General features: G+C 49.6%; 1 protein-coding gene across 2 annotated transcripts in view; it reads left to right on the plus strand.

Annotated features, from left to right (window-relative positions):
- The first annotated feature begins 866 nt into the window (after positions 1-866).
- The window catches only part of PARP1 (poly(ADP-ribose) polymerase 1), a 34,219-nt gene continuing 21,987 nt past the window's right edge, over positions 867-13,098 (plus strand). The window contains exons 1-5 of one of the 2 annotated variants that reach the window (XM_017812910.1): positions 867-1,037; positions 5,010-5,172; positions 6,063-6,181; positions 7,259-7,473; positions 12,850-12,946. In XM_017812910.1, the coding sequence (XP_017668399.1) occupies positions 918-1,037; positions 5,010-5,172; positions 6,063-6,181; positions 7,259-7,473; positions 12,850-12,946 (714 nt within the window). In that variant the 5' untranslated portion in view covers positions 867-917. Of the gene's footprint in view, positions 1,038-1,378; positions 1,443-5,009; positions 5,173-6,062; positions 6,182-7,258; positions 7,474-12,849; positions 12,947-13,098 lie in introns of those variants that run through there. The other variant, XM_017812911.1, reaches the window with a different exon arrangement.

Below are 13,098 nucleotides of genomic sequence, written 5' to 3' on the forward strand. Positions count from 1 at the left end.
TCCAGAATCTCTATAAAATTCAGGACAAATACTTAGAAAGGGTTTGGAGTAACTTTAGTGCTCTCCTCTTCCTTTCTCCAATGAAGTTGCAGAGCCAATGCCCTCTGCTGATATTAGGGGATAATTACCTCCTGTGAGGGAGAAAAAAAATCCAGGTTTAACTTCTCAAATCGCTCTCTTTTGCTTTTGTCAGAAGTCTCATTATTATCCCCAGAGGCTGGAGAAAACAGAATCACAGGATTGTTAGGGTTGGAAAGGGCCTCTGGAGATCATCCAGTCCAACCCATCTGCTAAGGCAGGGTCACCTCCACCGTGTGACACAGAAGTGCATCCAGGTCGGTTTTGAATACCTCCAGAGAGAGAGACTCCACGACCTCCCTAGGCAGCCTGTCCCAGGGCTCTGCCACCCTCAACATAAAGAAGCTCTTCCTCATGTTGAGGCAGAACTTCTTGTGTTTCAGTGTATAGGCATCGCTCCTCATCCTGTCTCTGGGCACCACTGAGAAGCCCGCCTGGGAGCGGCATCACGCGGTCAGTGTTTGGTTGCGGGAGAGCTGCCGAGCACAGGTTCTCCCAAGAGCCGCGGAGCCTGCTCTGTGCGGCTGCAGACAGAGAGGCGGAGGGAGGCGGAAGGATGTAGAGGGTCCCAGCAGGGGACGGGATGTGGATCGGGAGGGTCTCGAACCCCTGTCCTCCGCGGTCCGCGCGGCCCCGCGCCACGTGACGCGCCGCCGCCCCCGCCCCCCATTGATACACCGGAGGAGCCTGCCAGGCATGCTCAAACGATGCCCGAGCGGCCGATCCGCCCGGCGGCCGAGGCGGGGCCGGGCGCTCGGCGCTCGGCTGTTGCTGCCTCGGGCGGGGGGCGCGGCGGGCGCGCGGCGCGGGGCGGCTCCGCGGCGGCGGGAGCGGCGGCGATGGCGGAGCCGGCGGAGAAGCTGTACCGGGCCGAGTACGCCAAGAGCGGCCGCGCCTCCTGCAAGAAGTGCGGCGAGAGCATCGCCAAGGACTCGCTGCGCCTGGCGCTCATGGTGCAGGTACAGCGTGGCGGGGCCCACACGGACTGGGCTGGGCTGGCCGCTCCGCTCGGTGCCGCCAGCGGCGGGGCCAGTCCGGGGCTCCGCATCCTCCGCCCGCCGCGGCGCTCCGGAGCCGCCCGGCCGCGCCGCTCGCTGGCGCGGGGGCGAGCGCAGGCTATTTTTAGCGGAGGCGCCTTCGCTCGGTGCCGTGCCCGCCGCAGGGGCCGTGCCCGGGGCAGCCCTGCCCGGAGCAGCCTGCCCGCAGCTCCCCGGCGCGGGTGGGATCCGCTCCCCCCGCGCTGCAGGGGCGGCTGGAGGCGAAGCGGTGCAAAGTTCACCGCTCGGTGCTGTGGCAGGGCCGGGGGGGCGGCCCGGGGGCCCGCACAGAGGCGCTTTGTTGCCGCCCAGGGGGCGAGGTGGGAGGTGAGTTCGCTCCGTGGGTCGGTTTTTCCGTGCCCCGGGAAGCGTCATCACTCGGGGCACCCGGTGTCGGGGCCGGGGAATCTCCGCCGGGTGGGCGCTTTGCATACGAGACAGAGGAGCTGCGACCCGAAGGGGTGGGAGGTCTGGGGCAGCCCCGTGCGAACCCCCCTGACAGTCCCAGTACCACCGCAGGGTGGGCGGGCAGGCCGGATGGTCCTGTAGAACAGCTGGCACAGGGCAGGCGTGGAGCAGCCGAACCGCAATCAGCGAACTGGCTGCGAAGGCACGTCCTGCTGTCAGCCACCCTCGCGTTGTTATTTGCCTTTTGGGGCAGAAACTGCTCAGCTTCCCTTCGGAATGGTGGGAAGGGCCCTGTCCTGCTTTGGAGAGCTGGGGGCCGTGCACGGAGCCGACATCGCACACTGCTGTGCGAGGATGGGCAGGGAATCGCCTCTCTGCGGGGGAGGCATACGCCTCTTTCCCTGGAGGGGGGTACTTGATCTCCCCTGGCTCCAGCAGGGGAAATGGGAGAGGGCACCTGCAGCATTCTGAGGATGCGGGAGGACAGCGGGCTGAGGTTGGGGGTTGTTGCTGTGAAAGATAAGCAAAGGCATGTATGTGTATCTGTGGAAGGCGAGCAAGGACGTGGAGTGCGAACGCCAGAGGAAAACCTTGCAGATGGATGGCTGCTGTGGTTCCCTGAGGAGCAGGTTCTGGAGGACGTACCTCCTTGTGCCCCGGAGAGAGGCAGCACTTGGAAGCAGGAGGGGAAGGGTCTGGTCCTTCCTCTCCCGGGCTGCCGGGGCCTGGCCCCCCGCGGGAGCTGCTGCATGCGGGGCAGGGCTGGCAGGTCTGCCGGGCTTGGAGGCACAGCTGGCTCCCCGCAGGGGAAATACCTGCCTGTGCCTTTGTTCCCCAGAGCCTCCTTCCTCTGGGAAAAATGTGGGACCGTGCGGTGCCAGGCTGCGGTGTTTGTTCGCACGTGTTCCTGCTGCTGCCTTTTCCTTTTGTCTCTCCGGCTGCCGTAAGCCGCTCGCTGGAGCTGCTCCTCCTCCCCTGCTCCAGCTGCTGCTCCTCGGTTTCCTCGCGTTTGTTATCCTTTCCTACCTTCCCCAGCAGTTTAAGCTGATGCGAGGTGGGCTGCCCTTCCTCAGCACAGGGTCCTGGGGGTCCGCGGTGTGCCTGTGTTCTGGTTCTGTAGGGTTTGGTTTATGGAGCGATCTCCTGAGGGCAGGTGGAAGGAGACAGCAGGGACTGTGGCATTCCTCACAGAGCCACTGCCTTTTATTGCCAGCCATCTCCCCCAAACTGCAAGTCTTGCACCAAACACTTGTAATTTTATTTATTCCCCTACAATCTCTTGAATTTGTTTGATCTTTTCTGCAAAGGGCTCTCTCCCCCCACTGCCAGTTTTTCTGCCAGCAGAGCACTTCTCACACCCTGCTGCTGAGCATCCCCCCTCCCGAATTTCAGCAGAGCACGCAGGCCCCTTGCTTCCTCTTGGGGAAATCCCCTGCAGAGCAGTCTCTGTGCCGCCATCAATGCTCAGAGCTCTTTTGCAAATTGTGCAGAAGAAATCAAAGGGAAGCCCAGACCAAGTCCTTAGCTGGGTTAGCTGTGACCCCCCTTTTGTTTTGGTTCCTCAAGAGCTCTGAATGTCGTCAGTGGGGTGCTCAGTGTTTGGAACAGGGCAGGCACCCAGGCACTGCAGGATCAGCACAGCTTTGCCTTTTGCTTCCAGCTAGAACTGAGTGGTTTCTGTTATCTGCATGTGCAATGTGAAAGTGAATCGGTCTCTTTTTTCCTTAGTTTGTTTAGGAAACTTTGGTCTGAAGATAGGTGAGCTGAAAGAAGTTATGTAAACAAGACCTAGCTTGCCTGAAGGTTTCATTTTTCACACAGAGAACTCAGGAAGTCTACAACTCCATATAGAGGAGGAGATCTACTCACTGCATGCATGGCTATCTTGTACATTGAGCCAGCTCTGCTCCCTTTCATACACCCCAGTGCCTTGTGTCCGCAGCATCTTTCTGTTGGGGGCAGAGCCCTGAGAAGTCCTTCAGGAAAACTAGACACAAGCCCAGATGTGTCCATCTTTCGGTGCCAAAAGTGCTTGTGACTTCCAGAGATGTTGAGAGCAACTGCAGGGTGGCTGCTGTGGTGCTGTGAGTGTAACTGGGTAATCCAAATCCTGGCTTGTGGGAAGAGTCCAGCTGGAAATAAAAACGTCTTCTTACAGTTTTGGTTGATGGTTAGTTGTATTTTGGGCTCCCAGCTCTCCTGATTCCATGCTGTGGTCTTCAGAGCCCTTTCCTTTTTGCTCATGCACGAAACTGTACTGTTGTTTTCAGCTTGGAAATCTCCCTCCTGTTTGTGAGAGATACAGTGAAAGCTTCCCTAGGTTGTTGATTCCATATCATCAGTATGTAATAGTAATTACACAGCACTGAGTTGTTTGTGTGTGTTATTTGGGGCCAAACCACTGTACGGTTATTTTTTCTGATGGGTAACCGAAGTGATTCCAGACTGGTACTTAATGTGTCTGAGTCATAAGCAAGTGGAGCACTTGCATGATAAGGCTGGTGCAGGGCAGGGCACTCTGGAGCTGCACTTCAGGGAGGATTTGGGTGATGCTTCTGTCCTGATTGCAGAGTCATAGAATGGTGTGGTCTGCAAGGGACCCTAAGGACCATCTAGTTCCAACTGACCTGCCATGGGCAGGAATGCCACCCCTTAGACCACCCTCACAGTAAAGAATTTCTTCCTTATATCCAATCTAAATCTACCCTTTTCACTTTAAGACTGTTCCCCCTTGTCCTATCACTACATCCTCTGCAGCTCTCTTATAGGCCTCCCTCAGGTACTGGAAGGTGCTATAAAGTCTCCCTGGAGCCTTCTCTTCTCCAAGTTGAACAAGCCAAACTCGCTCAGCCTGTGTTCACAGGAGAGGTGCTCCAGCCCCCTGATCATCTTCGTGGTCTCCTCTGGACTTCTGATGCAGGACTTAGTTGGGCTTTGGTGTTTCCTTTAAATTTTGCCTCTGCCTCCTGCAGCCCACTTAGGGATTTCTTCAGTCCTTGGAGCTACCCTTCTTGTCTTGTGCCTGATGTGGGTTCTCCAGGACATGGGCAGTTTGCTTGAGAAGTGGCTCTCAAAGGGATCGTGTTGTTGCACTCAGAGTGGAGCGAGATCAGCAGCCTCTCGTGCTGCAGCAGTCTCAGAGGGGCTGGTGCAGCCATGCTGAGGCTGTGACCTTTGTTTTTTTTCCAGTAAAACAGATGGGCTAAGCAGCAGGAAGATGAACTGGTTAAGCTAGCTAAATGCTCCTTCCACGTCTATCCCCTTTGGGACATCTCTCCAGCAGCTTGTCTGTCTTAGTAGATTTTCTTCTTAGACTTTGTCCTAAATAGGATCCATCTCTTAATTTAAAGAAAAATAAAATTAAAAAAAAATCACTTGTGTTTGCTCAGATACTCTTTTTTATCTTGAGTTTTGGTTTGGGTTTTTTTTTCCTCCCTCGATTCTGCCTGAATTGCTTCATCTTGGCCTAATGTGCTTTATTCCTAGTCGCCCATGTTTGATGGCAAAGTCCCTCATTGGCACCACTACAGCTGCTTCTGGAAGCGGGCTCGAATCGTGTCCCACACAGACATTGACGGTTTCCCTGAGCTTCGGTGGGAAGATCAGGAGAAAATCAAGAAAGCCATTGAAACTGGAGGCCCTGGAGGAGGTAAGCAGAGGCCTGGTGGTGTTTGGAGGTTCAGCTGGAACTTTGCTCCTTCTTCTCATGCGGTTATCATGGTGATTTGATTTCCGTGTCCCTTCAGCAAGTGATGTCAGAGGAGCTGTTGAAGTGTCTCCACACTCCAGGGCTAGGACACCAGCAGTATCATACAGCATGTTAAATCAGTGAGGGGGAAAAAGCCAAGTCAGTTGGCAGATATATTGAAAAGTATTTTTTGTAATCATGATTGGTGTATTTTGTTTTCAGTTCTCTAACATTAACTCATGCTGCTGTAGTATGTTGTTTTAATGATATCTTCACTGCAGTGTGGTTGTTATGGTGGCTCTTTGTTACCCCATGAACTAGTGAGTCAGACAAGCAAGTAAGAAGGGTAGAAGTCCAGACTAGGCTAAACTCACTGTGTCTCAGTGTAAACCAAGGATACTGGGCAGCTTTAGGTTGAGCTTTGCTTCTGGAAATGTAGTAATACAAAAAGTGAAAGGCAACTTGTGGTTGGGAAGAGGAATTCTGCTTTGAAGGAGAGCTGTTTGTGACTCCTGTTCCAGTCGGTTTTTCAGTAAGATCTCATTTTACACTGCTTTCAGGAAAGAAACAGAAAAGGTCAGCTGTGTGCACCTTTGCAAGTGGTTTAAAATAATTAAATAAGCAATTCTGTGCAATTGCTACTTGGCTGTTTAAAGAACTTGGTTTTTATTTTCAAAATGCTTTTAGGCACGGACTGCTTATCTTGCTCTGTATTCAGATTTTTGGCAAATGAGTGGCTGGAACACAAGAGATTTATTAATCCAGACTTCTAACAATCTGGGACAGAGAATAAGAAAATAAGGGAATGCGCATTAAAGCCGAACTCTGTATTTATTTGCTTTGTTCTCCAGGAAAAGGAGGGGAACAGGAAGGAGGTGGCAAGGCTGAGAAGAGCCTAAATGACTTTGCTGCAGAATATGCCAAGTCTAACAGAAGTACTTGCAAAGGCTGTGAGCAGAAAATAGAAAAGGTAAAAAGCTTTTCTTGGTTCTCCATCTCTTATCTTTTATCCCACCAGTTTTGATTCAAACAGTGGCTTTTATAATTGCTTCCTGCCTGTCCTGCATATGGAAAGCACTTGCAGAGATACATTTCTGGGTCTGAGGAGCAGCTGTGTCCTGGACAGCTGACAGTAAAGGCATCCCTCAGGCAGTGGTAGCCTGGGCTTCAAACCTGCTGATCTTTCCTTTCACTTAGGTCTTAGAACAGGCTGAAACGCTGCTCACCAGCTTTTCTGTCGCAAGAGAGCCATCACCAACTGCAGCTTTTCCTGCTTGTTGCTGCACTGCAAAGGTGTTGGCCTCTCCTTCCTCCTCAGCCAGACCAGCTCTGTGTGTGTGTGTGTGTGCAGGGTATCCATATTAACTCCATGAGAGCAGACAAAACCAGCAGTGAAGTTAATTAACGATGCAGCCTTGTAGTTGAACATGTCTTGGTGCTCTGCTTCTAAGGGTAGTTGGCAAAACGAAGTTGCAAACCTCTGATGGGTGTGAATAGGCCTGCCAATTGGCTAAAGCTGCCATTGGCCAAACATCAGTGCAGGTATGCTTTTATCTGCAGAAACACTGGTGACTGTTGTGTAGACATTTCCTTGTTGTAGCACAAAGTACTGCAGTCTAAATGCAGCTAAACCAACTACTTGTTAGACATCTAAAAAGTAATTTGCAGTAAGACAGAGTAAGATCGTATTATCATGGATGTTTGAGTGGTAGGGACATAAAATTAATTTTTAGAATTACCTTTATGGGCTTTGTTCATGAGAGTTTTACTTGTTCAAGCTTACTGGAAGTTGGAGAAAATACAACAGGATTACCTGGTTTGAGTGGGTTTTGAACAGAAAACTGCCTGAAAAAGTGACCTTTTCAACCTAGAAGGAGTATTGATGAAAGCAGAGGAACCATAGTGAAAGAGCTTGAACAAAAGTTGCAGACTTTGATAGGAGAACTGTTGCTGTTTTAAAGGTGTTTAGGAAGCGTCATGTTGTTAACATTCTACTCTTCACAGAATGGCCTAACAATTGCTCTTGTGTTACCTTAATCTACCTCAGGGCCAGATCCGGATTTCCAAGAAGATGGTGCATCCTGAAAAGCCGCAGCTGGGAATGATAGATAACTGGTACCACCCGGACTGCTTTGTGAGCCGCCGAGCAGAGCTGGGCTTCCTGCCGTCGTACGGGGCCACTCAGCTCCTGGGCTTCAGCATCCTGAAAGCTGAAGATAAAGAAACTCTGAAGAAGCAGCTCCCAGCTACCAAGAGTGAAGGGTATGTGGGCAATGTAAGAAATTGCGTTGTACAGAGGAGCCATTGTCTTCAAATGCATCCATGATAAATGTTGTGTGACGTTGTTAAAACAACATTGGTCACAGGAGGATTTGGTCCTTCCTGTGACCTGAGGCAGATGACAGCAGACATTCCCTGTCCGTGGGATCATTGCCCCCTATGTCTGCCTTGAGGAAATGCAGAGACCTGCAGCTGTGACTTGGAGGGCTGAAGTAGAGCTTTCAACCATAAAATAATGCAGGCTTAATACAACTGGGTACTGGGCTCCCCATCTCCTTGTGTGATACTGTTATCAGTGATGGTTTCTCCACTCAAACCACTTGTTAGAGAATTGATTTGACATCTCTTATCTATGAGCTGCTGATCTGTGACAGGTACTAAATCTGATAATGGTGTTTATTGGCCATGTAGTGCTTACACTTGGCTGCTTTTATTTGCTGAATCTTTTATGGTATGTCTGAAATTTCGTTGCCTTGCGTTGAAACTTTTAGTGGAGGCTCTTGACAGAACTTGTACTGACAGAGAAGTGTTTCCAGGTGACTTGCTGGTGCTGGTGGATCTTTCTTTGTTAATGAAGGCTTTTGTTACTTGATCTTGAAATGACTTTGCCTTGAGTCATGCTTCATAACACAAGCCAGTGAACACAAGGAACTTAAAGAGGAAGGAACCTGAGGTGTTTCTGAATCCTACAAATAAGAAAGATCATGTAGTTGGAAAACATTGGGCTTCTCTGTGCATTTTAGACTGAATTCAACTTTGCTTTTGCAAGGACTCACCATGAAAATGTCCGGTGAGACTGATTTTGGTTCTGAGAGGCTGTGGCCGTGTCAGATCTGTGGGGTCTTCATCAATACTGGTCCTCCAGACATGCAGCTGATGAGTGTGGTGTAAGTTCAGAGTGTGGTGTGTATGTGAATGCCCCTTGGGCATAGGTGACAGAGGAGCCTGCATCAACAGAGCTGTGTGGTGGTAAGAGGCTGCAACCCCCATGCTTTATTCCTGGTTGGATAGCAGTTGCTCCAGAAGCGCTGGGCAGTGGTGCCAGTGCTGTGGGGAGGGTTCTGCAGTGCTGCTGGAGCCCTGTCAGGTTCTGTGCTGTTCACCTCACTCAGCTAAACTGGTGGAGACCAAGAGGAGCTGTGTGCATGTGTTGGGCAGTCTGCTGCCTTTCCATGCATTCCACGGGATTTTACCTCTGTGTACGTTACAGAGTGTAAGCAGAAGTGCAGTATTTTAATGCATTTGCAGCTTTTCAAGTAGTCCTTTGCTTTTTGTGCCGAGCTGCGTGTCCCACTTTGTCCTAGAACAGTGTGTGAGCTTCATGGTGTTATTTGTAGTTTTCTCCTATGTCCTCAGCAAAGCTCTAGAGATTTGACTGTGTAAGTGCTTCTCTTTTCTGCCCTGACTCTGCTTTTCTGGGCCACTTCTGGGATGCTATGCAAAATATGAAGGCTTTGTAAAGACAGGCCACAGAGTAGTTTGCCAAATCACTGTGTAAATAAAAGCCTAGAATTGCAGTGGAGAAAAGCTCCACTGGTGATGTAGGGTAATGTGAACCAGAAAAGCAGCAGGACGTCTCATCTTTCCTGTTTTCTAATCACTGCCTGAACCAGCCCCCCAACCCTGAAGGTGCTAGCTGGCTCTTATGCTCCACTACCTTCTGCTCTTTGGGCTGTGTGCTTGAGCCAAGGATAGCAGGGGTCAATTGGAAAAACAGTTGTCAAACAAACTGAATGAGTGAGAGTGTAGATAAACAGAATGAGGTGGAGAGGTGTGGTGTGTGAACTACCTGTGATTTTTCTGCCAAGAAGGCACTGCAGTTATGGAGAAGACAAAAGAAAATCAGAGGCTTGAATGAGGTGCACTTACCTCCAATCATTCACCCTATGTGTTCAATCAAATAACAGGAATTAACAACAGAAACTACAGCATCTTGCTGAAATGATGTTACAGCATCTATTGCAAGTGAGATTCTCAAAATGATCTTCAAAGGTATTCCTAATTGTGCTGTGTCCAAATTATATCTTGACTCAGAAGTCTCTACAATTCAGATGTGACCCATCCAAGTTTAAATGCTGCTTCTGCATGTCCAGCCCATACTCTGAGGAGAATCTTTGGGACTGCCCTGTCAGCCCTTTCTGTAAGGTTGGCATTATGGTGTGTCTATTGCAGATGAGAGAGGTGAGGTGCCAAGCAGGGCTACCAAGAACAGGTTGGAAAATCCTTTTCTTCTGAAGGGCAGAAATGGGAAGGTTTCCTGCCAGGATTCTGTCTCTTTTTTCCTCAGCCACCTCTGGGTGAGGCATGCTGACCCTCCCCTGGGCTAGGAGCTGTCCTGCCTACGCACCAGCATTTTGCAGGCCTGGAGGAGGATGATCTTGTGTCCTTGCTTGCAGCTTCTCTGTGGAAGGAGTGCTCACATGCTGATGTAGCAAACACAATAGCAGCTTGCGAGCACCCTTGGACAGTATTCTTTTGGTAGCATGTGTTTCACCCTCCTGCTTTGAGCTGTAAGACTTCCCTGTATTTTCTGCCTCTCTTGTTTGGGTAAAATTTCTGTCCAGGACAGGAGCAATGTGTCCTTCTGGAGATGTCATGCAGTACTGGATTAACTGCAGAGGTTGCCTGAGGCAAATGGTAAGTGCTCAGGTCACTGACAGTCTGACAGTGCTTTACTGTGAGGAGGTGAAAAGTGGAGTTCTTATTCCTCCCTGCGTGGGCTGCTTGCCTTACCCAGCTGTTGCTGTGACTGTCCTTTCGACCCCTTCATTCTCACTGTAAGGTGGGGAACATGAAAAATAGAGAGTAGATGGTAAAGAGGGGCCAGGCTAGAATGGGACAGGACAGTTCACCTCCGTCTTCATCTTATTCCAAAGCTGGAATAAGTCTTGTAGCTGTGTATCCTCCATGAAGGTGAGAAGTGGGGTTTGTGTTGCCTGAGAAGTACCAGTCCTCCTAAGCTGTTGGGCTGTACCTGTTGGATGTTGGAAGAGTGTCTTTTTCTCAGCAGGAAAAAGGGTGTACACAGTACCACCCAGCTGCTGTGAGCAGCACACAGTGTTTGGTCCCAAGGATGGAAGATAAAATTAATGTGTGTGTCATTGAAAATGTATTTTGTCGATTGTTCTAAAATCTGCTGTTTTGGGAAGGTGCAAGATGAGTTCAGCTTTGCCATTCCCTTCTCTAGGCTGTATAAAATGATTAGTGTTTGCTTTAGCCTTGGCCATAGCCAGGCACAAAGGAGAAGGTGACCAAAAGCTTTATGCCTCTCTGCAGTTGGGATGATCCTTCTCGCTCCATTTGTTTCCAGTGGCTGGAAACAGGTACAGTAATCGCACTGTCTGGGAGAGCAACTGCTGTCCCCTTAACTCTGAGGAGAAGCTGCCAAAACTGAGTCACTGCTGGAATTTGGATGCTCTCCCTGGGTCACAGGGCCTCTCAGCAGAGTGATCACCTTCCAGTGGTTAGTGTGCTGGATTTGCTTCTCTTGGAGACTAGGAGACAACTTACATTATGGGAGTGAGTGCTGGCTTGCTGGAGGCAGCCTGACCATCAGCAGACACTGCAGATACACAGGGTTGGGCACCCATCCTAAGCACTTACACCTTCCCAAACCAGGGGGCTTAATACTATAGCAGAGTGTGTTGTACTCAAGCTGGTATGTTTTTCCCAGATTGTGTTGTGTACCCCTGACTCTGTTCAAACTCAGGGAGGTCACTACCCTCACAGTGGGGCTCAGTGAACACTCTGGTCTTGCCCCTGGCAGAGGCTGCAGCTGGGGAGGAGGGAGGACTTGCTTGGCCTGGGCACTGCTCTGTGTGTGCTGGAGCCAGTCCTGCCATGTTGGTTGCTGCTTGCCTGATTTAGAACACAATAAGGAGTTTTTCTCAAGCAATTGCTGGTAGCACAGCTGTTTTCCCACCCCGAGGCAGTGCACAGCCCCAGCTCACTGATGGGACCTGGCAGGGGCACAGCTGGAAGATGAGCTCTTCTGCAAAACCAGCCCTCAAAGACTTGCAGAGTGCTCTGAACCACAGTTTGGTGAGAGGTGCTAATGATGGGGCTAGTGGTGACCCCTGCAACTAAAATGAGCACTTGGCCCAGTTATAGGGCCAGGATGGTCATTAGAATGTACAGGTCTCACGTGTGAGTCTCTGGGAGAAGAGTACCTTCTGACATCCTCCTGCAGCTTTATAGCTAAATAAGCTGTCATACAGAGTTAGTCTTAACGGTAGCAAAATACTAAAAAGTGAACTGTTTAAAATTGTAGGTAGGAGAGCAGTTAAGAATGTCAACTTTATGGCTTAACCATCAGCCACGGCTTGTAAAGTTAAAACAGATGCTTTCTTAAAAAGAAACCTGGCTGATGTTTCAATACGATAGCAGCTCTCTCAAAATTAATTTCAAGATTGAAGCTGTGTTCATTCTCTGCCTTGAACTGCATGCCCATCCTGTCTCAACTGGGGCAAAATTTCCCTTTGTATTCTCATGGGGAGAGTACACACTGATTTATTAATATTGATGTATTTTGAAACCATGCAGATGAAGGGGATGACAACTCTGGAAACACAAAAGATCTTCCTTTGAGGTCTCTTGTCATTCTGAAGTCTGCCAAAAACCCCCCAGTTTTCATTTGGCTTCCTCTTTCTAGTCTTTCTCAAGCAGTGTTTTTTGTAACTTCTCTCTGTGAAGCTCCAGGACCCCAGCTAATAGCAATAAATTTCCACACACACAACTCACAATAGTACATCACAAAACCACTATCGGCCTGGGAACCCTTTTCAAGCAGAAACTTCCACCTGTTTGATTTCAGAGGCAGGCCAATATTCCAGTCTGAAGAGAAACTAGATGGGAAATATCTAGTTTCCCAGTGTGTTAGCTTACTAAAGTTACTTAGTTTGCTGTCCTTCATTTCAGTATGGGCTGTCTAAGCTGAAATAGCAAGCTGTTGATTCGGCTGAAGGACACTGTGGTCTTCTAACCTTGCTACACCACCTTAGATTTGGAGAGCTATTCAGTGATTCTTAGCTGTGTCTTTAGGGTAACTAATATAGGTGTATATGAAGATGCCTGGAAATGTTGCAGTATTTGACATGCTTTTCTGCCAGACCATATGATTACCCCGTAGAAAAGCTCTAAATGTATCTGACCTGATTGAGGCAACTCATGTTGTGGAGCCAAATACATGCATACAATCTAGCACTGAGGAATTTGAAAAATGGGTTTGCCTGCCAAGACTGAGGATATTCAAGCCTCTGCAGATATCGGCAGTCAGTAATCTGAGCTCTGGTAACTGCTGGACAGGCATTTAAATAACTTCCTTTCATGTGTATGTGTTTGTTTTTTTTTCTCTATTAGAAAGAGGAAAGGAGAAGAGGTAGATGGAAATGTGACTGCAAAAAAGAAACAGAAAAAAGAAAAAGAGAAAGAGTCGAAGCAGGAAAAACAGCTGAAGGTGAGTTTTAGCTGATCACATCCTAAAAACTTCTTTGTTAGAACGGTGCAGTGTCAGGCACTAACTGAAGAGCTGTAGAACCTGGAGAAGACAGTACCTTGTGCCCAGATGGAGCAGTTGCACCACAGCTGGTCCTTGTGTCCTGGCACAGG

Source organism: Lepidothrix coronata, unplaced genomic scaffold (genome assembly GCF_001604755.1).
Source record: "Lepidothrix coronata isolate B3197 unplaced genomic scaffold, Lepidothrix_coronata-1.0 Scaffold38, whole genome shotgun sequence".
Taxonomy (NCBI): domain Eukaryota; kingdom Metazoa; phylum Chordata; class Aves; order Passeriformes; family Pipridae; genus Lepidothrix; species Lepidothrix coronata.